This window comes from Stegostoma tigrinum, chromosome 10 (assembly GCF_030684315.1).
Source record: "Stegostoma tigrinum isolate sSteTig4 chromosome 10, sSteTig4.hap1, whole genome shotgun sequence".
Classification (NCBI taxonomy): domain Eukaryota; kingdom Metazoa; phylum Chordata; class Chondrichthyes; order Orectolobiformes; family Stegostomatidae; genus Stegostoma; species Stegostoma tigrinum.
Genome location: NC_081363.1, coordinates 71,226,258 through 71,252,056, shown reverse-complemented (window position 1 = coordinate 71,252,056; position 25,799 = coordinate 71,226,258). Strand labels below are relative to the sequence as shown.

General features: G+C 43.9%; 1 protein-coding gene across 2 annotated transcripts in view; it reads left to right on the top strand.

The window, feature by feature from the left end:
• The window catches only part of fntb (farnesyltransferase, CAAX box, beta), a 76,894-nt gene extending 51,435 nt beyond the window's left edge, over positions 1 to 25,459 (top strand). Inside the window, exons 9-13 of one of the 2 annotated variants that reach the window (XM_048537118.2) lie at positions 2,043 to 2,072; positions 18,765 to 18,897; positions 21,254 to 21,365; positions 23,097 to 23,211; positions 25,002 to 25,459. In XM_048537118.2, the coding sequence (XP_048393075.1) occupies positions 2,043 to 2,072; positions 18,765 to 18,897; positions 21,254 to 21,365; positions 23,097 to 23,211; positions 25,002 to 25,106 (495 nt within the window). In that variant the 3' untranslated portion in view covers positions 25,107 to 25,459. The remainder of the gene's footprint in view (positions 1 to 2,042; positions 2,073 to 18,764; positions 18,898 to 21,253; positions 21,366 to 23,096; positions 23,212 to 25,001) is intronic. The other variant, XM_048537119.2, reaches the window with a different exon arrangement.
• Positions 25,460 to 25,799: the final 340 nt, after the last annotated feature.

The following is a 25,799-nucleotide window of genomic DNA, read 5'->3' as shown; positions in this document are numbered from 1 at the left end:
TTGGTGATGTCATTTCCTGTTCTTTTTCTCAGGGAGGTAGATTGATTTGGAGCCAATGCGCTTGTTGATGGAGTTCCGGTTGGAATGCCATGCTTTTAGGAATTCTCGTGTGTGTCTCTGTTTGGCTTGTCCTAGGATGGATGTGTTGTCCGAGTCAAAGTGGTTTCCTTCCACATGTGTATGTAAGGATACGAGTGATAGTGGGTCATGTCGTTTTGTGGCTAGTTGATGTTCATGTATCCTGGTGGCTAGCTTTCTGCCAGTCTGTCCAATGTAGTGTTTGTCACAGTTCTTGCAAGGTATTTTGTAGATGACGTTTGTTTTATTTGTTGTCTGTACAGGGTCTTTTAAGTTCATTAGCTGCTGTTTTAGTGTGTTGGTGGGTTTGTGGGCCGCCCTGATGCCAAGAGGTCAGAGTAGTCTGGCAGTCATTTCGGAAATGTCTTTGATGTAGGGGAGAGTGGTAATGGTTTCTGAGCCCGTTTTGTCTGTTTGTTTGGGTTTATTGCTGAGGAATTGGCGGACTGTGTTCATTGGGTACCCATTCTTTTTGAATACGCTGTATAGGTGATTTTCCTCTGCTCTGCGTAGTTCCTCTGTGCTGCAGTGTGTGGTGGCTCGTTGGAATAATGTTCTAATGCAGCTTCGTTTGTGGGTGTTGGGATGGTTGCTCCTGTAGTTCAGTATTTGGTCCGTATGTGTTGCTTTCCTGTAGACGCTGGTTTGAAGTTCCCCATTGGCTGTTCGCTCTACTGTGACATCTAGGAATGGCAGTTTGTTGTTGTTTTCCTCCTCTTTTGTGAATGTTATGCCAGTAAAGGGTGTTATTGATGGTTTCCTCTAGTTTGTTTTGTTTAGTGATGACAAAGATGTCATCCACATAGTGGACCCAAATGAAGCTGCATTAGAACATTATTCCAACGAGCCACCACACACTGCAGCACAGAGGAACTATGCAGAGCAGAGGAAAATCACCTATACAGCGTATTCAAAAAGAATGGGTACCCTATGAACACAGTCCGCCAATTCCTCAGCAATAAACCCAAACAAACAGACAAAACGGGCTCAGAAACCATAACCACTCTCCCCTACATCAAAGACATTTCCGAAATAACTGCCAGACTACTCAGACCTCTTGGCATCAGGGTAGCCCACAAATCCACCAACACACTAAAACAGCAGCTAATGAACTTAAAAGACCCTGTACAGACAACAAATAAAACAAACGTCATCTACAAAATACCTTGCAAGAACTGTGACAAACACTACATTGGACAGACTGGCAGAAAGCTAACCACCAGGATACATGAACCTCAACTAGCCACAAAACGACATGACCCACTATCACTCGTATCCTTACATACAGATGAGGAAGGACACCACTTTGATTGGGACAACACATCCATCCTAGGACAAGCCAAACAGAGACACGCACGAGAATTCCTAGAAGCATGGCATTCCAACCGGAACTCCATCAACAAGCACGTTGGCTCCAAATCAATCTACCATCCCCTGAGAAAAAGAACAGGAAATGACATCACCAACCCAAGGAAACCTAACCAGATAAATAGAAAGTGGGACATAACACCAGCGCTTCGTCGGAGGCTCACTGATGATGTTACCTAGAATGGTGACGAAACATCTGAAAACTAACCTTCCAACTCAGCGAGCAAACTCACATCCAGATCTTGGTATTTTTTTGGATCAAACCAAAGCAATTAATGGCTTCAGTACTTTACCACTAGGATAATGCAACAAATCAAGAAGGCTTGGGCTCAGTATCCATCAGTTTTTTTTTATTTGTTGCCCCACTAAAACAGCGGGGATAATTATTTATCTTGCCTGACAGAAACCAGGTTAAAATCACCTTGCAACATACTAACTCATACCTCATTAATGTGCCTGAGTCAAGTGAGGATCGTCTTTAAGTACAAAAATCCGGGTTAACAAATAACCATTACTCTTGAGCCTGAGCAGAGAAGCATTGTTGATTTCCCACTGTGTGTGTCCATCAACCAACTTCCACCTTGCATCTGTTTCAGGGAGAAGTAGAAGCCCAACAGCCACGGTGGGTAGGTATCTCACAGTACTTTGTAACATGCACAAGGGTTTCAATGTAGACATCAAGATGCCATAGTCAAAGATCTTCCACTGATTGCAAAGTGAAGTTGTCAGTTTGCTTGAGTAATGAAGTCTTGTGTTTGTTTTAATTCCACTATAGGGTGAGAGTTGGCAGCTTCCTGACTTGTCATCTTTTGGCAGTATTTGGTACTGGTTATAACTGGAGAAATTCTTCCCACAAACTGACCAAGGTCTGATTGAGCTCCGTGACAGAAATTAGATATCTTAGATCTATATGTGCACCAGTAAATTAAAAACAAATTGCCACGCATAAGCACCTTGAAAAGCCAACAGTGGTTTGCATTTGGATCTTATTTGATTTTACAATGTTGCTGGGTTTGTTAATTTATCGAGGTTGGAGACTAGAGTAAGTCAAGCTTCAAGACAACTGTGAGATTTGGTTCTATCTGTGTAAGTTTGACAGCAGCTTTTTCTATGTTGTTTTCCAATTTTAAGTAGGAGGATATTCAAAATGTAGAACATCGTAATGATTCTTCAGTTAGGTGTACAGAGATGGTGGATCCAGCTTTCAAATCTCAGTCGCAAAGAAAACATTATTTGAAATTTTAACACAAGTTTTATTTAATAGGACCCCTTAGTGAAGAAAGTCATAAACGATTTCATTCCAAAGTTATTTCTAGGTTACAAAGGGACATTTGATAGGATGCAGAGCTGGCCTGAGAAGTGATGGATGGAATTTAACCCTGAAAAGTGTGAGGTGGTTCATTTTGGAAGGACAAACTTGAAAGCGGCATACAGGATTAGTGGAAAGATTCTTGGCAGTATGTAGGTGCAGAGGGATCTTGGGTTTATGCCCACGGTTCCCTGAGATCTGCTGGTGGATAGAGTTGTTAAGAAGGCGTATGGTGTGTTAGCTTTCATTAATAGAGGGATTGAATTCAAGAACAGTGAAGTTATGCTCCAGCTGTACAAAAGCCTGGTTCGGCCACATCTGGAGTATTGTGTCCAGTTCTGGCCACCTCATTACGGGAAAGATGTGGAAGCGTTGGAAAAGGTGCACAGGAGATTTACCAGGATGCTGTCTGGAATGGAGGGAAGGTCTTAGAAAGAAAGGTTGAGAATGCTAGAGCTTTTCTCTTTAGCATGATAAGGGATGAGAGGTGACTTGATAGAGGTGTGCAAAATGTTTAGAGGTATAGATAGAGTGGAGGTTGCTATTATGAGGGGGCATAGTTTTAAAGTGAGTGGAGGTAGATGTAGGGGGAGATGTCAGGTGGGTTCTTTACTCAGTGGTCGGGGCGTGGAATGCATTGCTGGAGAGGGTGGTGAAGTCGGCCTCATTAGGGGCATTTAAGTGGGTATTAGATAGGCATATGGATAATGATATAAAGTAGAGGTGGAGATTAGGAAGTATTAGGGTAAAAAGTCCGGCACAACATCGTGGGCCAAAGGCCCTGTACTGTTCTATGTTCTAAGTGGGTGGAACACTGTCTACTATCAGTTTATGAGTGTATGTATGATGTGATTACTTAATTTACCTTTTGTAGAATAGATTCACTTGATATTTTAAACTTAAAATCAGGTCTGAGGTGATGCTGTACTATTGAAATCTGGAGAAAGATCTCAGCAGCAGGGAACAAATTCAGCAGCTGAAATCATTTACCAAACTGAATTTTGCTGCTCACGTTGTAGGCACACAGGATTGCTGAAATCCTGACTAGCTATCAAGACAAGAATCGACACTGTCAAAGCTCAACTAGCAAGGTCAGAAATGAGCCAAAAACGTGACTGCTTCCTGGTTGGTACTCTCTATTCCCATGCCTTTTTATGACTTGGGCCTGATGCCTTTTGGTTTGCACCCACAGTTTGTCAAAGGTAAAAGTTGTAATACATTCCTTTAAAGGCTCCCTTGACAGTCTCCATTGGTCATGTTGAGCTCCAGTGTTTCAGCAAGCTGGAGAGTAAATAACAAATGAATCTTATTATGAGCAGTACGTTCTTATAATAAGTACGATTGTTATAAAAAGCGATAGCTAACTTTGCAGTGCATCTTCAGTGAGTTTGAGTAGAAAGTTTCTTTATGATATTCAGACATCACCAGACGTCCATCAGGGCCATGAAGATTGTTGTCTGAGAAGATTCAACATGTCATGAGGTTGTGAATTCAAAGTCCATTCCAGAGCTTGATCATGTAATTCCCTGGTTAACACAAATGCTAGATTAGTGTACTTGTGCAAGTGCATTTTCTTGTTTCACTTCTGTTCAGGTGGTCATGGGTTTTATAAGTGCTGGAAGACGGCAGGACATTTGTCAGATGTCTTCTCCAAATATCAATGCTCAAATTATAGGGCGAAAGGAGATGATCTGGTTTTTCCAGTTTGGTATCTTCTGGGATCTGTGGGCAAATCAGCTGCCACAGTAATCTCCAAAGAATGATTGCATTTAAAATAAGTGTGAAATGGGAAGAAAAAGGAATGCTTGCATTTATATTGCACTATCAACCACCAGATGTCTCGGAAGGCTTAGCAGCCAGTTTGCATACAGCAAGCTCCCACAATGGGAAGGCAGTCAATATGAATGTTTAGGACCATAGCCGTGTTGTAACGATCATGAAGGGGTGACCTGGGATCGTAAACAAATCAGTTGTAACCAAGGAGATTCCATAAGGGTCAATATTGGGTCCTCAGCCACTTACAATTGATATTAATGCCTTTGCACTAAGTGCAATGTCTCCCATTTGCAGATGGTACAAAACTAGGTGGAAAAGTCAAATGTGAGAACTACTCAAAAATGCTTCAAAAGGCTGTGCAATTTAAGTGAGATGGCAGAAGGCTGGTATGCTGTGGGAAAAGCAAAGAGAGAGATGACTATGTTGTTTTATAGAGGGATTTGGGAATCCTTGTACATGAATCAAGAAGCTTACGTAAGTACAGCAAGCAATTTGGAAGGCAAATACTATGTTAGCCTTTATTATAGGAGGTTTGGAATGAAAGAGTACAGATATCTTGCTGTACTTTTTAATAGGGCTTTGGTAAGACTAAAGGAGGTACAGAGGCGTACAATAAGTATTTGCTTTCAGGTGAATACTTCAAAAAAGATCCTGAGTAGTGATTTAAGTAGAAACAATAGGTACATTACCTCTTGTTTACAAAAGTGTGGGGTAATCTCTTTTAAATGTATGAACACCTTGGACAGTTTGATTGGAATAAAGTACTGGAAGTTTTTTTTAGCACTGAATCATAGTCACAGGAAAAGAAGTAGGCCATTTCAGGAGATGAGAACGGTCTTGACTCTATGTTGTGGATCTTTGAAATTCTCTTCCCCAGATGCCTGTGAATGTGTTGATAAAAATTGAAGGTGATGGATTCTTAAACGTAATGGGAATGAACGGATATGGGCAGAGATGGTTCAGTGAGTTGAGTTTGAAGATTAGCTATGGTAGTATTGCAAATAAAGCAGGCTCAAGAGGCTATGAGACCATTTCTCCTATTCTTATAATTCATTTGCCAAATGAATGAAGTCATGTTCACAGCCATATGGATAATCCTCACTACCTTTGTTATTTGGACAGTACAGTTGTATTCCTTTGAAACGGCAACCTGTGTATTAGAAAACTTTTGTATTTTCTTCCATTTCACCTAAATACAGAAATAGTTATCCAGAAAGAAAGAAGCAACGTTCTTAACATGTAATACTTTTATTCTATGAATTACAAATTGAATGAACATAATTGATGGAAAATCATCAGCTCTGACAGCAAATAGATTCCTGAGTCTGTCAGAGTCCCAGCCCACTGTGGTTACCCATTGGAGGACTAGGTGGCATTCAAGGTTTAAGGTTGTGCAATAAAAGGAAGCTGTGTCATTTAAAGAACGTGCAAGGAACAGCCAGGTGAATTGTTTTATGACATTCATGTTCTTGCATTTTGACAATTGGAGATTGAAGAGCAAATTCATGAGGAAACTGACATAGTTTCTTTCCATGCAATTTGATAGGTAAAAGAGACAGCTTCACCAAACAGCCCAGAAAGATTAAGATCTTCTATCAGATCCATTTTGTAATTTTAAGGACCTCTCTCAGTTCCCTTTTAGTCATCTTTTCTCTGGGTAAAAGAGTCCCAGGTTGTTTAAGCTTCTCTGGATGTGAGTTTGCTCACTGAGCTGGAAGGTTAGTTTTTAGACGTGTCGTCACCATTCTAGGTAACAACATCAGTGAGCCTCTGGTGAAATGCTGGTGTTATGTCCCGCTTTCTATTTATCTGGTTAGGTTTCCTTGGGTTGGTGATGTCATTTCCTGTTCTTTTTCTCAGGGGATGGTAGATTGATTTGGAGCCAACGTGCTTGTTGATAGAGTTCCGGTTGGAATGCCATGCTTCTAGGAATTCTCGTGCGTGTCTCTGTTTGGCTTGTCCTAGGATGGATGTGTTGTGCCAATCAAAGTGGTGTCCTTCCTCATCTGTATGTAAGGATACTAGTGATATGCTAGACATTACTAGTATCCTTACATACAGATGAGGAAGGAATTCCTTGAAGCATGGCATTCCAACCGGAACTCCATCAACAAACACACTGATTTGGAGCCAATCTGCCATCCTCTGAGAAAAAGAACAGGCAATGACATCACCAACACAGGAAATGACATCACCAACCCAAGGAAACCTAAACAGATAAATAGAAAGCCGGACATAACACCAGCGCTTCGTCGGAGGCTCACTGATGATGTTACCTAGAATGGTGATGAAACATCTGGGAACAAACCTACAAGCTCAGTGAACCAGCTTACATCTGGAACAAAATAAAGACCCACTCTCTTGTGGACCGAGAGGAGAAGAGTGCTGTCTTGGAGGTGAAAGGAGGATGTCGGGTTGGCTGTGCACCCTTGCAACCAGTGGATCTTAATGCTGGCTTCGGCCTAACACTGGTTCAGGGGAGCAGCCAACCTGCAACGATGGCTGCGGCAAGTGCTCGTGCCCCAGGTCAGGGGGTTCGGAACACCATCCGTGTTTCCGTGAAGAAGGTGGATGAAGGTGCACCTGTGGACTGCACCACCTTCGTGAAGAGGGTCCTGTTGGACTGTTGCGGGTTCGCTGCTGCGGACGTTTACTGCCTGCAGGAATTCCCCGGAGGAGGTTTGTACGATGTAACCTTCAGGAGTGCCAAGCTTTGCGAGCGCTTCCTGGAGGTTTTCAAGGAGAAAGGAGGTGAGGGTCCCCTCTCTCGATTGACCACTGTCCTGCTGTTTGTGATGCCAGCACAGAGGAGCCGTATGGTGACTGTACACATGTACAACCCGCATGTGCCAGCAGTTGATGTCCTGACCTTCCTTGGAAGGTATGTGAAGGTGGAAGGGGATCTAACTGACATTGTGGACCCCTTTGGCATCCGGAGCAGTAAGAGGCAGGTCAAGGTGACGCTGAGGATGGGCGCGGACGGGAATATAGTACACCCACCGTCCAGCTTCGCGATCGGCGGGAGCAAGGGCTACCTGACCTATGCAGGGCAACCTAAAGTCTGCCATGCCTGTGGTAGGTCAGGTCACGTGGTGGCTGACTGCAAAGCCACCATCTGCTGGAACTGCAGGGAGGAGGGACACCTTGCAAAGGATTGTCCACAAGAGAAACGCTGCGACCTTTGCGGGGAAGCGGGCCACCTCTATAGGGCATGCCCGCAGCAGGGGACCACCTACGCCCAGGTCGCCGGCAGGGGCAATGCGGGGCCAGCCCCCCCGGAGGAGAGGAAGGCACCAGGACCCAGCAAGGACCCCACTAATGTGCAGGAGGGCCAGGCCGTGCAGGAGCGCCCAGCCCTGCAGAATGGGCCCGAGGCCAGCAAAGCGCCCCTGCAGGCTCTGCTCCCCCCTCCACCGACAACCCGGAGTCGATGGAGGCGGCGACAAGCAACCCAGGGGAGTGGATGACGGTCCGGAAAACGAGGAGGAAGGTGCGTTGGCGGACCCAGGAACCGCAACCATCAGGCGGGAAGAGGCAGCTACAGGGGGGCTATAAGAGCTCCTCTGACGACGGGGATTCGGAGAGGGCCCGCCCGAAGCAGAAGTTAAAGATCTCGAGGGAGAAGGAAAGCAGCACCCCGCTTCCATGTGACGGGAGGCGTCCTGAGGCTCCCTCCGACACCCAGTCAAGTGCCGCTGGGGCACTCGAGGGCCCCCCGGAACTTCCAGGCGGGAAGGAGGAAACAGCGCCTCCCCAGCCTGACCCAGAGGCGGACCCTCCTGCCTCCGCACCCCTGACGGGGGGATGCCACCCGGAAAGCAGCACGGACGGTTTCCTGAGCCCGGAGAGTGTCCAGCAGTTAGCCCGGGCAATGGGCATGATGGGACAGATGGAGGGGCTGGACCTTGGACTTGGGGAGGGTACTGCGGTCACTGCCCACAATGGGGGTACGAGTTGCGAGCATTAATGTGTGCAGTGTCAAGTCCACCGCAAGATGTGTATCCACGTTGGCCTACCTGACCACCATCAAGGCAGACCTCCTGTTTCTGCAGGAGTGCGGGATACCGCACCTCGGCAGGTACGGGAAATGGTTCGGCGCCTGGACCTGTGGGCCTTCGATCTGGTCGGGGTGTAACGACTGTCGCTCCTCAGGAGTGGCTATTCTGCTGGGGGAGGCTTCACCATCCCCCAAGTTCAGGAGGTGGTGGGGGGGCTCCTCCTAGTGGCTGACGTCACCTACAGGAACGCTCCCCTGAGGCTGATCAACGTGTTCGCCCCAGCGGTACGGAATGAGCGGTTGGCCGTCCTGCAGCGGCTTCCACCCCTGCTGGCTACGTCCAGGCCGGTCATCCTAGGCAGAGACTTCAACTGCATCATCGATGCAGATGAAAGATCCGGCGTGGGGACAGCGGGTGGGGAGAGTCAACTGGACGTCACGTCCAGATTCCTGATGGGCACGGTGAAGGACGCCAAGCTGCTCGATGTCTTCAGCACCCCTGCAGACGGAGCGCAGTGGAGGTACACCTGGTCACGGCCAGACGGGTCTATCCGCTCAAGGATAGACTTCCTGTTTGTGTCACGGACGTTCTCGGTCAGGTCCACTGGCGTCGAGCCGGTGTTCTTCTCTGACCACTGCCTCCTGCTGGCTGACTGTCACTTACAGGACGACCAGCCGGCCACCGGAAGTGGAAGCTCAACACGACTCTGTTGACCCCAGAGAACGTCGAGGAGCTTAAGAGGGAGTACGCCGGTTGGAGAACCGTGAAATCCCTCTTTGAGTCTCCGGGCGACTGTTGGGAGACGGTGAAGGAGAACATCAAGCGGTTCTTTGTCCTCAAGGGTGTTCGGAAGGCGAGAGAGAGGCGGGTAGAGCTGTCGCGACTTCAGAAAAGGGTGCAGAACCTGCTCCTTTTGCAGTCGATGGGGGTCGATGTCACGGAGGACCTCCATGAGGTGAGGGGCCAGCAAGCCTCGCTCTTCGCCACAGAGGCCTCCAGGATAATCTTCAGGTCCAGGGTCCACTCCGTGGAGCAGGACGAGACGTGCTCGCGTTTCTTCTTTCAGAAGGTGCACAAAGAGAGCTCTGTGCTTAGCCGGCTGAAGGAGGATGACGGCTCGGTGACGTTGTCTCGGCCCGACATTTTGAGGATCAGCAGATCTTTCTATGCTGGACTGTACGACACGAAGCCCACGGACAGCACGGCCTCCGAGTCGTTCCTGTCGTCTATCACGGAGGTCTTAGACGACGGCACGAGGGAGTGGCTGGACCGGCCGATATCCCTGGATGAGCTGGCCCCAGAGCCCTCAGTCCTTTGAGAGGAATAGGACTCCCGGAAGCGACGGATTACCGTTCGAGCTGTATTCCGCTCTGTGGGACCTGGTCGGCCAGGACCTGCTGGAGGTGTACGATAGTGTGCTTCGGGCAGGGGGAATGTGCAAGTCCATGAGGAAGGGCACCATCACCCTCACTTACAAGAGGAAGGGGGAGAGGGAAGAAATTAAGAATTGGCGTCCCATTTCACTTTTGAACGTGGACTACAAAATCCTGGCCAAGGTCATAGCCAACCGGGTCAGGTCTGTCCTGGAGTCGGTGATTCACCCTGACCAAACCTGTGCTGTGCCGGGCAGGAAGATTGCTGAGAGCCTTGCGCTCATCAGGGATACGATCGCCTACGTACAGGACAGGCGGGTGGACGCCTGCCTCTTCAGCCTGGACCAGGAGAAGGCCTTCGACAGGGTCTCTCATGCTCAATGGGTGGGAATCAGACGGTTTTCCTGTTAGATCTGGAGTCGGACAGGGCTGCCCGCTCTCTCCTGCCTTGTTCGTGTGCTGTGTGGTGCCCTTCGTCGCATCCATCGGGAAGGATGTGAGCCTGAAGGGCGTGACTATCCCAGGCAGCGGAGGCCTTCAGATCAAGACCTTCCTGTACATGGACGATGTCACCGTCTTCTGCACCGATCATCGGTCGGTGAGTAGACTATTGGACATCTGCGCCCAGTTTGAACTGGCCTCTGGTGCCAAAGTCAATAGGGATAAGAGCGAGGTCATGTTCTTCGGGAACTGGTACGACTGCTCCTTCATCCCCTTCACCGTCAGGACAGACTACCTGATGGTGCTGGGTGTTTGGTTCTGTCAAGCTGGGGCGTGCACTAAGACTTGGGAGGAGCGTATCACCAAACTGAAGCAGAAGCTGAGCAGGTGGACGCTCCGGTCCCCCTCCATCGCAGGTAAGAACCTGGTTGTCAGGTGCGAGGGGCTTTCGGTACTGTTGTATGTGGCGCAGGCCTGGCCTATTCCTTGGGCCTGGGCCTGCGCCGCTGCAGTCACCCGGGCCATCTTCCACTTCATTTGGGTGTCAAGGATGGACCGGGTCCGCAGGGATACCATGTACAAAAACCTGGAAAATGGGGGAAAGGGTGTACCGAACGCCACCCTCGCCCAGACGGCTACCTTTGTGTGCGGCTGCATCAAGCTGTGCGTAGATCCTCAGTACGCAAACACCAAGTGTCACTACTTACTGAGGTTCTACCTCTCCCCGGTGTTACGAAGGATGGACCTGGCCTCGTTGCCGCGGAACGCTCCGAGTAGTTGGACCGTTCCGTATCACCTGTCCTTCATGGAGAAATTTTTGAAAGGAAACACCTTTGACCACAAGGCCGTCAGGCAGTGGTCAGCACATAGTATCCTCGAGACCCTTCGGGAAAAGGAGAGGGTGGATCCCGTCATGTGGTTCCCCACGTAGACTGCCAAAGTCATTTGGCAGAATGCCTCATCGCCAGAGCTTTCAAACAAGCACAAGGACATTGCTTGGCTGGCGGTGAGAGGGGCTCTGCCAGTGAGATCCTTTATGCATGCCCAGAATCTCTGCGCCACCGCACGCTGCCCTCTAGGTGGTTGCGGAGGGGGACGAGACTGTCGATCACCTCCTTCTGGAGTGTGCCTATGCGCAGGAGGTCTGGAGGGGGATGCAGTGGTATTTGTCGAGGTTCGTCCCGAGCAGCTCCGTGACGCGGGACTCCGTGCTGTATGGGCTGTTTCCGGGGACGCACACCGAGACCAACATCAACTGCGCCTGGAGGACCATCAGTGCGGTGAAAGATGCTCTTTGGTCTGCCCGCAACTTGCTGGTCTGCCAGCTGAACGAACTGACCCCGACCGAGTGTTGCAGACTGGCGCACTCCGAGGTCCAGGACTACGTGCTGAGGGACGCGCTAAAGCTTGGGGCAGCCGCCGCCAAGGCGCGGTGGGGAAAGACCACCATATGAAACCCCTCGTCCAGAACAGAAAAAAGGACCCTGTCTGGTAACTGGGCCCAGCTGGCGCCTTCCCCAACTGGTCAGGGGGCCAACGGGGACTGTGCGGGGTGACGACTGCCGGGGTGGTTTCTTTGCTTTGCTTTTTTTTTTCCTCCTTTGTTTTTTTCCTTTAGTTGGTGTACGTACCCCCTGGGTAACCCGGAGCGGCTTGCATGACTGGGTAGGTGTGTAAATACGTTTTTTTTGTACATCTTACAAATAAAGTATATTTTTTCAAATAAAAAAAAGTGACGAAACGTCTAAAAACATACCTTGCAGCTCAGCGAGCAAACTCACATCCAGAAACTCAACCTGAGCTACAAATCTTTTCAAAACTCGCTAAACTTCTCTGTACATAATTTCTTGATGCATTCAATTCTTCAATTCTACTGTTATTTTTGGGAATTTTTTTTTGTTTTGCACCTTCTGCAGTACCTTTTTGTCATCCTGTAATATGGATTTATGAGCTGTACATGGTATCCTGGTGGGTGCACTTGGAGTTTTAAAGGACATAGATTAAATGGCATAGCAGTAATTAGTAATTAGTTTTTTATTTGCCATTGGTTGACAATAAAAAGCCATTTTCTTTTTGACTAGAAAATTTGGTGCAATTTAGTTTTGTCCAGAACAGCAGCCTGTCAGGCAAAGCGATGATCATGGTGGTTTCATGATCAGTTACACATTTGTAACGGCTTGTGGGATAGTGTGGTTTGATTATCAGTGCATTCTCCCAACTGAGTCGTGGCAGATGAGTTAAGGTTTTAGAAGCAGTAATCAGAAAATATCAACAAGCATATGAAGAGTTTTAAGTTAATTGAGGAGAGCCATACGGATTTATAAAAAGCAGATTGAGCCTGATTAGTCGAGTTGAATTTTTTAATTAGTTAAAGGGAAATTTGAAGGGAAAGGATTTGATGTTTGAATGGATTTTGACAAAGTACGACATAAAAGATAAGCTAACAAGATTGAAACACATTTTTTAAAAAAAAAGTAGCTTGGAACCCTGTTGCTTCATGTGCATAGATCTTTGAAGTTGGCAAGTTATTGATCCAAAACAGATGTATCTTGGCCTTTGTCAAACGGGAGTGTATCTTAACAATACAGACAAATTTGTGCTGAAGTTTTTATAAAGTTCTGACTAAGGCCTCAACTAGAGTTTTGTGTCTAGTTGTTGTCACCACATTTTGACCAATCTGAGTGCCCTTAAGACATTAAAATGACCCATCCAAAGCTTCCCCACATTACCGCTAAGGTCTGGGTGAATGAATAAATGACAGTGTTGATTATCTAGGCACAGAGCATGTTGATATTTGAAACAAGGATAATTGAGAATGGAGTCGCACAGATCCCAAAAGAAATCTTCGCGTTAACTCAAGTATCCTTGTGAATCAGCAAGGTTGAGATATGAAGTTTTACACTTTGGGAATTGCATGTGCTTGTGAGCTGGTGGGAATCTATAAGTACAGAAATTGACACCAAGTCAGCAAGCCAGTTCCAGCTTGTCACCATTTGCATTTAACTGCAATGCATGTGAACAACCCTTTTGGGAGAGGCAGGTCATTAATATTGATCAAATTGAGTAAATAACAACATAGCTTTTGAGTGTTCCTATGAGTACAGGGTTTCTTAGAATTTGCTAGTAAAAATGCACTGAGAACAGGGTGTCATTTGTGGTAGCTGAAGACATACCAGGGCATGATGTCAAGCACAGCATATTTCTTCTGAATTGTGTAGAAGGTTTTGTTCAGACAATTTGTGCTGAATAGTTTCTTCCACAAATTTAAACATTTTCATAGCTCATTAGCTTTGGAGCTTTGGACCTGTTAATTAGCTTTGGTGCTGATGCTATTTTGCTCTGGACCTCAGATGAGGACTAAGATGACCAGCAGTGACAGAAAGTAAAGCAGCTTACACCTTTCAGTCCTGCTGTTTCATAGGATAAAGGCCATTACTGTGTCGTTCACAGGTGGCAATACCTGCAACACAGGGTATACAAACAACGGATAAACTTCCATGATACCAATATGTAAAGGGATCCAGAGTCTACTGCAGCGGGGAAAACAGCTCCAGCTGGCTTTGGTCGTATTTCTTTGCCACTGCCGGTTAAAGTCATCGTCAACGTCACCTTCTTTCCCTTTGGTCCCTTCTAGTGCTACAACTGAGACAATTGCAGGACCTTAGCCTAAAACTACATAGGATAGGTGAATGATGACTGGGTTACCAGGGTGAGCAAGGTTTGCAACTGATCAAGAAAGAGTGGGCAGCTTTTAGTTTACAGCTATGGTGGATTTCCCATCACCCAGAAGTGGGGGGGAAAACGACCCTGCAAAACTGGCAAATGACTTGGTCCAACTCACCTTTTTATACATCACAGTGGAGCTTCTGTACAATTAGTATGTTTGTTTTCAAGTATTTTTTGGTTCTTGCCACGGGAGGTGCAGGGTGTCACCAGACATAGCCATCTGGCAATTGATGCAGCCCAAGATCACTAAGGATTATTTTTCAACTGAACGGCATCCACCCCATCAGTGAATAGTTGGCAAATAACCATAAAAGGTTACTTATGCAGACGAATGCAACATTGTTAGGCACCTGCCATGCTTTTTTTTCCCGAGCTGGCTGCTCGATTTCAAAGGATACCAACTGATACCCACAACAGTGAGTACTAGGAGCAATGTGATCAAAATTATTCCACAAGCTATCAACATGTTGGAGATGTGTTTCAGTTGCCTGGAGATACCTGGAGACTTCCTTTCAACAAGCAACGGCTATGCCCTCCAGGATGTTTATTTCTGTTGGACTGATGCTACGCAACATTGCATAACAACAAGGTTTGAACCAACAAGAAGAAAAAGGCTGAAAGTGCAGGACCTTGTCAGGTGTTTCTGAGGCAGTGTATCATGTGGCCAAGGCACCTCTGTGCCGGTAAATTGTTGCCCGGGTTGACGACATTGTGAAATTCACGTGGGTTTTCCCAGTCCAACCATCTGAGAGCCACACTTGAGAATCATCCTCTTTCCCCAACATGAAGGAATCCTGCAAATTTACCAAATATCTGAATTTTGCCCCTCATCCCCACCCCCACCCATTGCTTGACATCAGTTCTTGTCTTAATATTAATTCCAAGGGCAAAGGCCAATTCCCAAGGAGCAGGTTAAAAAATGGCCAATGCTGGAAACAAATATTTTCCAGCCTGAAAAATTTTTAAAAAATGTTAACAGTCTGATATTGTATGACACATCCGTATGTATACCCTTGTGCAACTACCTCCTCTTCCTTTTCCTTCGTGATGCAACTTCTGCCCCTCTGCAGATGTAGAATCAGGCTGCTGAGATGATATTGGTTCGCCCCCTTCTCCATTTTCAAGCCCAACAGAGTTTATTGTCTTTTGCAGGTTTTGTTTTTAAATTCGTTCACAGGATGTGGGCACATTAGCCAGGCCAGTATTTAGTGCCCAACCCTCAATGGTCAGAGGGCATTGACATTCAACCACCTACTAGCCTTGACCATGGGAATGCAAGGTAGCATCTGGTTACTTACACTGAGATGGTGCCAGCTGTTTTAAAAAGTGGAAAAGCTTTGAGCCAAGTCTCATGGCCCACAGGCACTTATGTGCTGGCCTTCAGCTAGAGAACAGTTTTGCTGCAGTGAGGTGATGAATGGCCTAAATTAGGGTTTCATGCATATTATTTCAGTTGCATTTGTTGTGTGACAGCTGTTGGTAAAGATCTGCTTTGCATTCATTTGATCACCGTCTGATGTTTCGTGTGGCCGCATTTTTCTTTGGACAAATACGTCATCACATAGACATTCAATATCATACCACTTGTGCTTGAGAGAGGATCTGCCAGTCTGCATGCAAATATCTGCAGTGCAGCTGGAAAACCTTTTCATGATTTTTTCCCTTTCTGCTCCAGAAGTATCCTCTTGGTTTATGACTTCTAAAGTTCAGCATCTGCATCCAGTTCGGTAGAGCTTGGAGCATCTTGCAGTGTTTGAAGTGGACTTGCTACCACTGCCCACTTTCACTGTCTGCTCTTGCTCACTTGTGATATATGAGCCACTAGGTTCCACTGGAATACAGGTACACAAACCTTTTCCAGTTATTGACCATTTGAGGAATTATCGGCCTCCTTCAGATATGTGCGAAGTTGAAGACCTGCAATGGACTGCCAGATTAATAATTTAAATGTTCATCAGGTGTTGATCATATTTCTCTTGCTACCAACACCTAATCAACATGACCACGCTACGTGCCTGATACTTAATTCAGCCACGAGATAACATGTTGTAATTCACTCATGCCCAGGAGTGCTCCCTCTGAAGCAGAGTGTTGGTTGACATTTACTTTCCAGTCTCTCTTGCTTACTTTTGAAAGGACAGGGGTAGAGGAGACCTGTGAATCATGGTCTGGCAAGTGTAGAATAGATTGATTAATAACAAATATTTGTTAAACATAATTTAGGTAAAGGCTTGGTATTGCTTGAAGATCTGTGTGTGTGTGTCTCAGAGGTGAATTTTCAGGTAGAGACCTGAGAATGCATAGGCAAAAAAAGGATCAGTGCACCTGCAAGTTGGTGGCTGTGAACAGTGATGTGTTTGAGAAGGTGGATTGAAGAGGTTGGTAATGCACACATCAGTAGTTGTGTTCAGTTTTGTTATTTTAATTAAAGGCTTTGAAGTATGAAATTAGAAATGTTTGTTTAGAGAAAGCAGTATTGCCTACGTCTGCTTCCTATGTGTCCTGCCAGTGACCCAGCAGTCTATCTCTATGATTGTTATAAGATATATTTTAGTTGACATGTTCACATGTATTATTACATCTCTGGAGCAGATGATAGTTGAATCCAGACCTTGCTCAAAGACAGGGTCACTACCACTGTGCCTACAAGTGCTGCGTGTATTTTACAACCAATTATACACTTCTCCAGCCAGTGGGTTATGAATTCGGGCCTCTTGCCTTGAAGTAAGAACACTCACTGCACCGCAAGAGCTCAGCATGTGTAAATTAGCAAATAACTTACACTAATTTCCTGCCCCACTATGGTAATGAAACTGCTTTTAACATTGAACCCAAGCATGTGGCACTGTAGTCCTGCTGCTGACGTCCTTCATTAATTCGGGTCATACCTTTGTTTTGCTGACAGGCTTCTCAACCTCGTCAGTAGTACACAAGTAAAAGCCCCAGCAATTTCATTACGCTATCAGTGAAAAGTCTGTACAACTCCAGCATTGCATCAAGGGAACAGCCTGTGCCTGTGTTTACTCCATTATGTCATTTCCTTGTGTCCACTTCCCATCTTCAGATTCCTTCAAATTTCATGTTTACAATATGCGTTTTAAATCTTGGAATTGAAATCTGCTCATGGTGTTCTCATCATGCCCGTTCACATGAAGTGGTCTAAAAACCTGGAAATAACAAGTACATTAATCCAGCAGAGGGATTGTAACACTCAGCATATGTCAAGTTGCCCTTATGTCTGGCCTTGCTGTGTGCTACTGCATTCTTCTCCTTCCTTCTCCCACTCGCTGCAGATCAAAAAATTCAAGTCTATCTCGTAATATCCAATTGTGTACAACAGGGGCAATTAATTCTGTGATGACTAGTTTATTTTGTGAGGGAGAGGAAGTGCTGGTAGGTTAAAAGTTAGTTACTTCACTCCAAAGGAAGTGAACTCATTTTACAATAAGTAATATTTTTCTTACCAATGTGATCAATATTAATTATTACTTTGCAATCAGAATCAGAAACTGAAGTTTGTCCCCATTCTAGTATATATATGTGCATGAGTGAAATATGTCAAGTGATAGAGGAAGAATTTCCACTAAATATTGGGTAAATCTGAAGTCAGTTTTTTGTCCTGTGCTGTCACATTTTAGCAATCATAAGAATCCCTTTCATGAGAGGACCACTTCTGATGCAACCTAGAACCTGCAATCATGTACGGTGAACAGTTGCTCGGTGGTGGGGGAGCTGATTAAACCCAATGACAGCTGAACACAGCCCAGTCTCCTGAAGATGATCAGACCCAATCTCAACTGAACCCAGTTCAATCTTCTGGAGATGATCAAACCCAATCTCTGAACCCAGCTCAATCTTTTGGAGATGATCAGACCCAATCTCAACTTGGCAGCATGGAGGAACAGAGGGATCTTGGTGTGCAGATACATAGATCCCTTAAAATGGCCACCCAAGTGGACAGGGTTGTTAAGAAAGCATATGGTGTTTTGGCTTTCATTAACAGGGGGATTGAGTTTAAGAGGCGTGAGATCTTGTTGCAGCTCTATCAAACTTTGGTTAGACCGCACTTGGAATACTGCGTCCAGTTCTGGTCGCCCTATTATAGGAAAGATGTGGATGCTTTGGAGAGGGTTCAGAGGAGGTTTACCAGGATGCTGCCTGGACTGGAGGGCTTATCTTATGAAGAGAGGTTGACTGAGCTCGGTCTCTTTTCATTGGAGAAAAGGAGGAGGAGAGGGGACCTAATTGAGGTATACAAGATAATGAGAGGCATAGATAGAGTTGATAGCCAGAGACTATTTCCCAGGGCAGAAATGGCTAGCACGAGGGGTCATAGTTTTAAGCTGGTTGGTGGAAAGTATAGAGGGGATGTCAGAGGCAGGTTCTTTACGCAGAGAGTTGTGAGAGCATGGAATGCGTTGCCAGCAGCAGTTGTGGAAGCAAGGTCATTGGGGTCATTTAAGAGACTGCTGGACATGTATATGGTCACAGAAATTTGAGGGTGCATACATGAGGATCAATGGTCGGCACAACATTGTGGGCTGAAGGGCCTGTTCTGTGCTGTACTGTTCTATGTTCTATGTTCTATGTTCTAAATATCTGGGAATCTGCTTAAAATACTGACTTCAGGTAAAGCTAAGGTTGGAGTTCAATGCGACCTTGATATTCTACACAATGACATTTTGTCTTGTACAGCGCTGGGTGACCAGTCGGCAAATGCGGTTTGAAGGTGGATTTCAGGGTCGGTGCAACAAGTTGGTGGATGGTTGTTACTCATTCTGGCAAGCTGGACTCTTACCACTCCTGCATCGTGCATTGCATGCACATGGTGAGTGTAAAAGCATATGGTAAACTATGACCCATCCTTATTATCAAGTTGTATACTGTACGCAAATAGATAGAAGGGTTCATGGACAAATACTGAATTTCAGAATCATCATTTCAAGAGAACTTGAGCTTTATTTATTGATATTATAGAGTAGACTTGCTGTCATTCTGTTAATGTATTACACACGAAGTTTTCTACAGTTCACCATACAGGTGACATTTCATAATGTTTAACTGTTGTTTTAGGTGTTGCCTAAATGAAGCTAGAAAGTAAAATAGATTCCAGGCAGACTTTGATGAAGCTAGAAGAAAGTAAACCATTGCAGAAGATACTGCGGCATCAACCTAAGAGCTAGAATTCTTTAAATAAAAAAGGAGGGGTTTAGCCTCACTCATCTGGACAAAGGAGAGTTCTTGGAGGATGGCGTGGCCATTAGAACAGAGCAGGTGAATAGGATGATGAGGAAAATTGTACCACAGTGTCATTTCCACGCAGGCAGAGAGAGACACGGGCAAAATCGGAGCAGACCATTTGGCCCCATGGCTCTTTTTTGCTGTTCAATAAATTATCGCTGGTAGGTTTTTTGTCAAATTCCACATCCAGTCTACTCTGACAATGTTTGAATCTCCTGCCAAACAAGAATCAATCCATTGTCTGTCTTTAAAAATATTCAGTGACATCATCTACACTGGTAGAGAGTTCCAAAGTGTGTCAAACTTTTGGGAGAAAATAAAATTTCAATTTCTATTCTGAAAGAGTGACCCCTAATTTAAAAAGTGCTCCCCTCGTTACAGACTTGCCCCCAAGAGGAACCACCCGATGACATCCACCTTATCAAGACCATTCTAGACCTTATACATTTCAATCAAGTTACCCTCATTCTCCTGCATTCCAAAGAAACAGGCCGGAGATGCCCAACCTACATTAATAACACCACCCACTCATTCTGGGTATTGCTGTGGTGCATGTACATCCATCCTTAAATGAAAACTGCATACAGTATTCAAGTTGTAATCTCACCAATTTCCTGTAGAATGAAGCATGACATCCTTACTTTTACATTCAATTTCTGTCCTAATAAAGATAGCATTCCCATTAGTTGTGTACTTAAACACTAATACTTTGTAACTCATACACTATAACACCTTGATCCTTCTACACTTTGGAATTCTGCAGTTCCTCTCAATCTTATTAATATTCTGCTTTATAATTCTTCTGACCAGAGTAAACAAATTCACATTTTTGCCACATTATGTTCCACCCGCTAGATTTTTTTTGTCTACTTGCTCAACTAAGCTATATCAGTCTGCCACCCTCTTTAAGCCTTCGTCAACATACCTACCTCGGTGTCATCTGTGAATTCAGCTGTCGTAATTTTTTCTACTCATATTTGTGCTTTTGGCGTGGGCTGCTTTGGTGCTGTGGCAGATGTAGCAACCTAATTCAAAATCAATGCTTCAGGGAGGATGCGCATAGATTTTCAAAACCATAGAATTTGCAAGAGGCAACGACCACTGGGGAGCAGAGGCTGTTCTTGGAGACAACACAAGATGAGATGGGGGAGAAAATGGTGAACAATGAAACTTCTGATTCTGATGGGAAGCTGGGGATTGTTTGGAGGCGGGGACTTTTTTAAAGTCTTGTGGATTTCGATCAGTGAGCAAGGAAATGGTCAGAGATTATCATAGTTAGAAGCATTGTAATTAATTTCAGCAACTGAATTATATTGACATTGGGGTTTTCTCTCTGAACTTGTCTGAGCGGGTGAAGTTATTTCCAGTTCCACAAATTTTGTGGCTTTGTCTTGTGATAAGGAGTGGACAATTTGCTTCTCTTGCAGTGAAGGTGAAGGATTAGTGCCAATAATGTACATCCTTCCCTGCTCCTTAACTTGCATATTCTCTGTGGATAATTTATCTGTCCTCGCTTAACACGTGAATAATATCTTTAGAACTTTTTAAATTTCTATCTCTAAAGGTTCCCCATGATAGTAAAAATAATATTTCTATTCCCGATTATCACTATTTTGATAAGTACTTGACCAAAGCTACAAAACTTAATTCAATAAGAGATTATAGAGATAGGAGCATTTCATTCTCTTGCTGAAGACTGGATTTTCATCATTCCTCTTGGAGCGTCTTTCACATTCCTTCAATTCACATAGATGTTAAGGAATTGACTTCAGTAGATACAAGTATATTTGTTTGTTTCCAAGTATTTGGTGGTTCTTTTTTTAAATGGGATATAGGTATTGCTGGCATGGCCGGTGTTTGTTGTCCATCTTTAATTGCCCTTGACAAGAAGTTATTCTAGTTTCAGGTAGATGTGAACTAATTATACTTGTAATGCTTTGTAGGAAACGATAGTCTCAGTATGACACGCTGGATGTTTCATCAAGAAGCCCTACAGGAGTATATCCTGCTTTGCTGTCAGAATTCCACTGGGGGATTACTGGACAAACCTGGCAAGTGAGTGGTAACTTTATACTGTGAGCACAGCATATTGTCACTTTATTTAATATGACTGACGTATTGCACTTCACATTTCGTGACTGTTGAAGTAAAATACTAATTGGAAGTGCATTCTAATGAGTGCCTATTTGTAGTGATCTGAAGTACTTGACTCTAATAGAACAGGCACAGCCTCGATAGGCTGAATGGCCCCCTGCACTTGATTAATTCTTTGATTCTGTGACAACTTGAATGTGCTGGAACACTGGGGACCAAAAAGACTGGGTGCCAAACTGAAAATTTGTTTCGTTATCAAGGATATAGTTCAAGATGCTGCTGTTGTATGTAAATTACCATGAGCTTCTTTTTTATTGCTAATTATTAAGAAATCTCACAGAAAATCAACTTAAAAACTTCTTTTGCATATAGAAAATGAAATAAGATTGCTCAAGTAAGTAAGTTAAGCCTCTCAACCCAACTTGGAATTTAGCTACGATTCTAGTGTTTGCCTCAGGATGTTTGGGGTTCAATCTTTGTGCAGTGTAGTTCTGCTATTGAAGTATCTTGAAGTTGAATTCTTTTAGGATTTTCTATCTGGTGAATTTTCTGATGTGATATTATGGTGATCCTTTGGATCCAAACACCCATAACATTGCTTACATGTCTGGAGTCCAATTTTATAGCTGGCCTTTTATCGGACGTGGCTTTGTTGTCACATTTGTTGTTAACTGTTCGTCTGAAACATGGCTTGTCCTGCTGTTAATCCCTTCACCTCGGTACCTTCCTCGTGCAAGCAATCTTAATTGCCCATTTGTCACAAGGCAGTAAGTTACCAAGCCGTTGTTACCTCCTCTCTCCCAGGAAACTGTTTAAGTAGCTTTAACTCCCTTTTCCCAGGTTAATTCGCATTTGCTTTTGATTCCTTTATAACAGTTTCTCCTTTTGCTTTCCTGTAAGGAAATTGTTTATTCCAGGAAGAGTTATTGCTGATTCTTTCGATCCTTGAACAATATTAAAGTTCTGAGATTTACAGTGTCACATTGTGATGTACTTGGCTAATGAAGTGTAAACAAAAATTGCCATGCATGATCTGTTTGTATTGGTTTATCATCAAGAATGATGTAAGTTGCTTCATCACAGACAATGGTGTATCCAGCAGTGAGATTGTCCCTTAAATGTTTAGGGTCAGCTCAGCATCAACTCTGATTGTGACCAATTACTTTTTGGTTTCATAAAGCAAAGTCAGTTTTCCCAATTTGGCTCAGTTTTGTCTCTGTTTGAATACTATGCACGCAAGTACGCTTTCTGGGATTCTGGTTAGATTCTCAATGTCTGGCTGGTTTCCAGGTTTTGCAAGGCATAGTAACTGTTTTATTTAATGGAGAATTGCAAAGACAAGATAACTGCAGTTGGTAGCAACCTGCAATAACGCAAACCAGTTCTATTACTATTTAGCTCAGATTAACAAGAACCGTACAATCTCAAAAGATTGGTATTGGTCACTATCTGGTGTAATCTGGCAGTTTTCTTGTATCATTTGCAGTAAAACCATGTGTGCAAGTACAGCGAGCTTCTTCACTCTTACTTAACTTGAATGCTTAATCTTGCAATGGATTGGCAAAGGAAACTTGGTGGCTTGAGAAATTAAATACGGCTCATTGGACATAGCAGTTACATGGACAAATAATCCAACTCCATACTTAAATGGTGTTGTTGACCCTCAATATTGTATAAATATTTCTTCTGCAGGTCAAGGGATTTTTATCATACCTGTTATTGCTTAAGTGGTCTTTCGGTGGCACAGCACTTCGGTGGTGGGGAACTTCTACATGAAATCATTGTTGGTGATACAAACAACCGGCTGGTAAGCATCATTTAAAAAGATATGAATTTACGAAATAGAAATAGACCATTCAGCCCCTCAAGTCTGTTCCATAATTCCATATAATCATGGTTGATCTGTATGTGTTATGAATTCCACATTGCCACCTACCCCCAATAATTTGACTCCCCTTTCTACCTTTTATAAAAAAATTAATCATCTCACCCACATTGCCTCTCAAGCAGAGTTCCAAAATAGCACAACCTTCAGAGTCTCCTCACCTCTGTTCTGAAAGAATACCTTTTTAGTTTTAAAGTATTGCGCCCTAGTTCTAGACTCAACCCATGGGAGAAAATATTCTTTGTGTTCACTTTATCAAGAAGGTTTGGAATCTTGTATATTTCAGTCATATATTGAAATATGTAAGATTCTTATGGGGATTGATTTGGTAGATGTTGAGAGGTCATAAACTTGGAGTGAGGAACCTCTCATTTAAGACACAGATACAGTGTAGTGAATTTGTGAAGTTTGTACCACAGAGACTTGTCAAGGCTGCAAAGTTGATAGATTTCTGATCACTAAGGGAGTTGAGGATTATGGGGATAAGGCAGGAAAGTGGAGACTGCTCAGCCGTTCAATGGGCTGAAATGCTTACTTCTGCCCCTACCTGATCCCTAAAATTCCAGTTGAAACAGGCCAGCTTCTCCACTCCATCCTCAGAAGACAACCCACTTAGGAATAGAACAACTAGGAGCAGGAGTAGACCTGTTTTGTCATTTATTGCAATTGTGGCTGATCGCATCTCTGTCTGAACTCCAAAATTTCCTGCCCCTCCCTATTATCCTTTAACTCACTACTAAATAAAAATCTGTCCATCTCCTCCTCAAAGTTATTCAGTGCCCTGGTTTCCACCACATTAAATTTTTCTGTTCAATTTCCCTCTATAATTAAAGGCTAGCTCCCATTAGTGTTCTTGACTGTGTTTCTACCTGCAAACTAACTTTTCATAACTTGTTCAAGATAACTCCTAAATCCCTCTATACTTTTGGAATTCCTCAGTTGTTCTCCATTTAAGTGATTCTGTGTTTTCATTCTTCCAATTATTAAAATGTTAAACTTCACATTTTTCCACGTGTCCACTTGCAATTTCATTTTGTCTTCTTCGCAACATAGATAGTGTCATCTCTCATAGAGCTAAAATACCTTATCTCTCTCTCTCTTTGCCCACCCAGTCTAATTCTAAACTGGAGCCCAGCACAGATGCCTGCAGGGCTGGTCACATTCCTGCCAATCAAGGATCCATTTATGTATCTTTTGTGTTCTGTTCCAGGCAGCCAATCCTCTTGTCATTTCAAAATTAGTTGGTTGTCTGTAAATTCCTAAGATCATGAACATTTTTTTAAGATAAAAATTCTGCAGCTGTTAACACTTTAGAAATGTTTCATATTATTATTCAAATATATTGGTCATTAACTTTTTTCACTTGTTTCCTTTTTAACAATTTCCCAGTGATCAACATTTTAAAATTATAAAATAACATTGTAGGAGTAGACTGTTCAGTCCATTTAAGTTTGCTCTGCTAATTGATGAGATTGAGCATGACCTGATTGTGGCCTTAATTAAACTTCCTGCTCGTGCCCATGACTCTTGACTCTGACAATGAAACATCCGAGTAACTGAGCCTTGAAATCCCAGTCTCTTTAGAATTGTCTTCAACAGAGTAAAGATTAATAACTCAGAAGAAATTGCAACCAAGTCTTTACAGTTTCATTCACATATTTAAATTAGATGTGGAAATATATACTGTGACATATATTTTGTTTCTTCGACAGGAACCAATCCACCCTGTATACAACATTAGTCCTGAAAAAGTAGCACAAGCTGTAATGCACTTCCACAAGCTCCCAGTACCACAGATGAAAAATAATTCAAATTAAATTCATTATGTATTCAAAGTAACTAACTTTCTAAGTACGAAATGTGTAACCTGAGCGCAGAGAATTGTGGTTTCCAAAGTGAAATGATTCACGTGAAGCAGGGACTAACTTTGAGTTATTTGCTTCTGACGACAAGCCATTGACACTGCCGAAACTCTGACTGACTAGTCAATGTTCAGCAATTTGCTCCTCAATGCTGCAGAAACAGAGGGTGGTGTCTGTAAGTGTTCTTAGTTTCATAACTGAATTTCTCAGTAAAACTGAATAGAATTAGTACAAATACAGCACTGTTCTTTATAATGGCTTCAGAAATAATTTATCACAGTTGCAATAAAGTGTTTTCAAGCATTCCATTTTGTCTGGATTAATTTTCATTGTTTCCTTTCCTTTTTCTATTCCGAAGGTTATGTTGCATATTGGGTAACTGGAGAAATGTAGAGAATGTCCTAGACTTTAGTTGAGCAGTTTGTTCTATGTTTTGCAAACCTGTGTCACAATAATATGGTTAATTGAGAAAGCGATCACTCATTGTACTTTTGATAGTGGATGAAAATCATGTCTGGGGAGGCAAAATAATAGGATAAAAACAGGAAGTGTTGGAGAACGTCAGCAGTTCCAGTGGCGTCATTTAAGAGGAGAAAATCAACTGTTGCTTTCTCCACAGATGCTGCCATAGCTGGCTTTCTCCAGCAC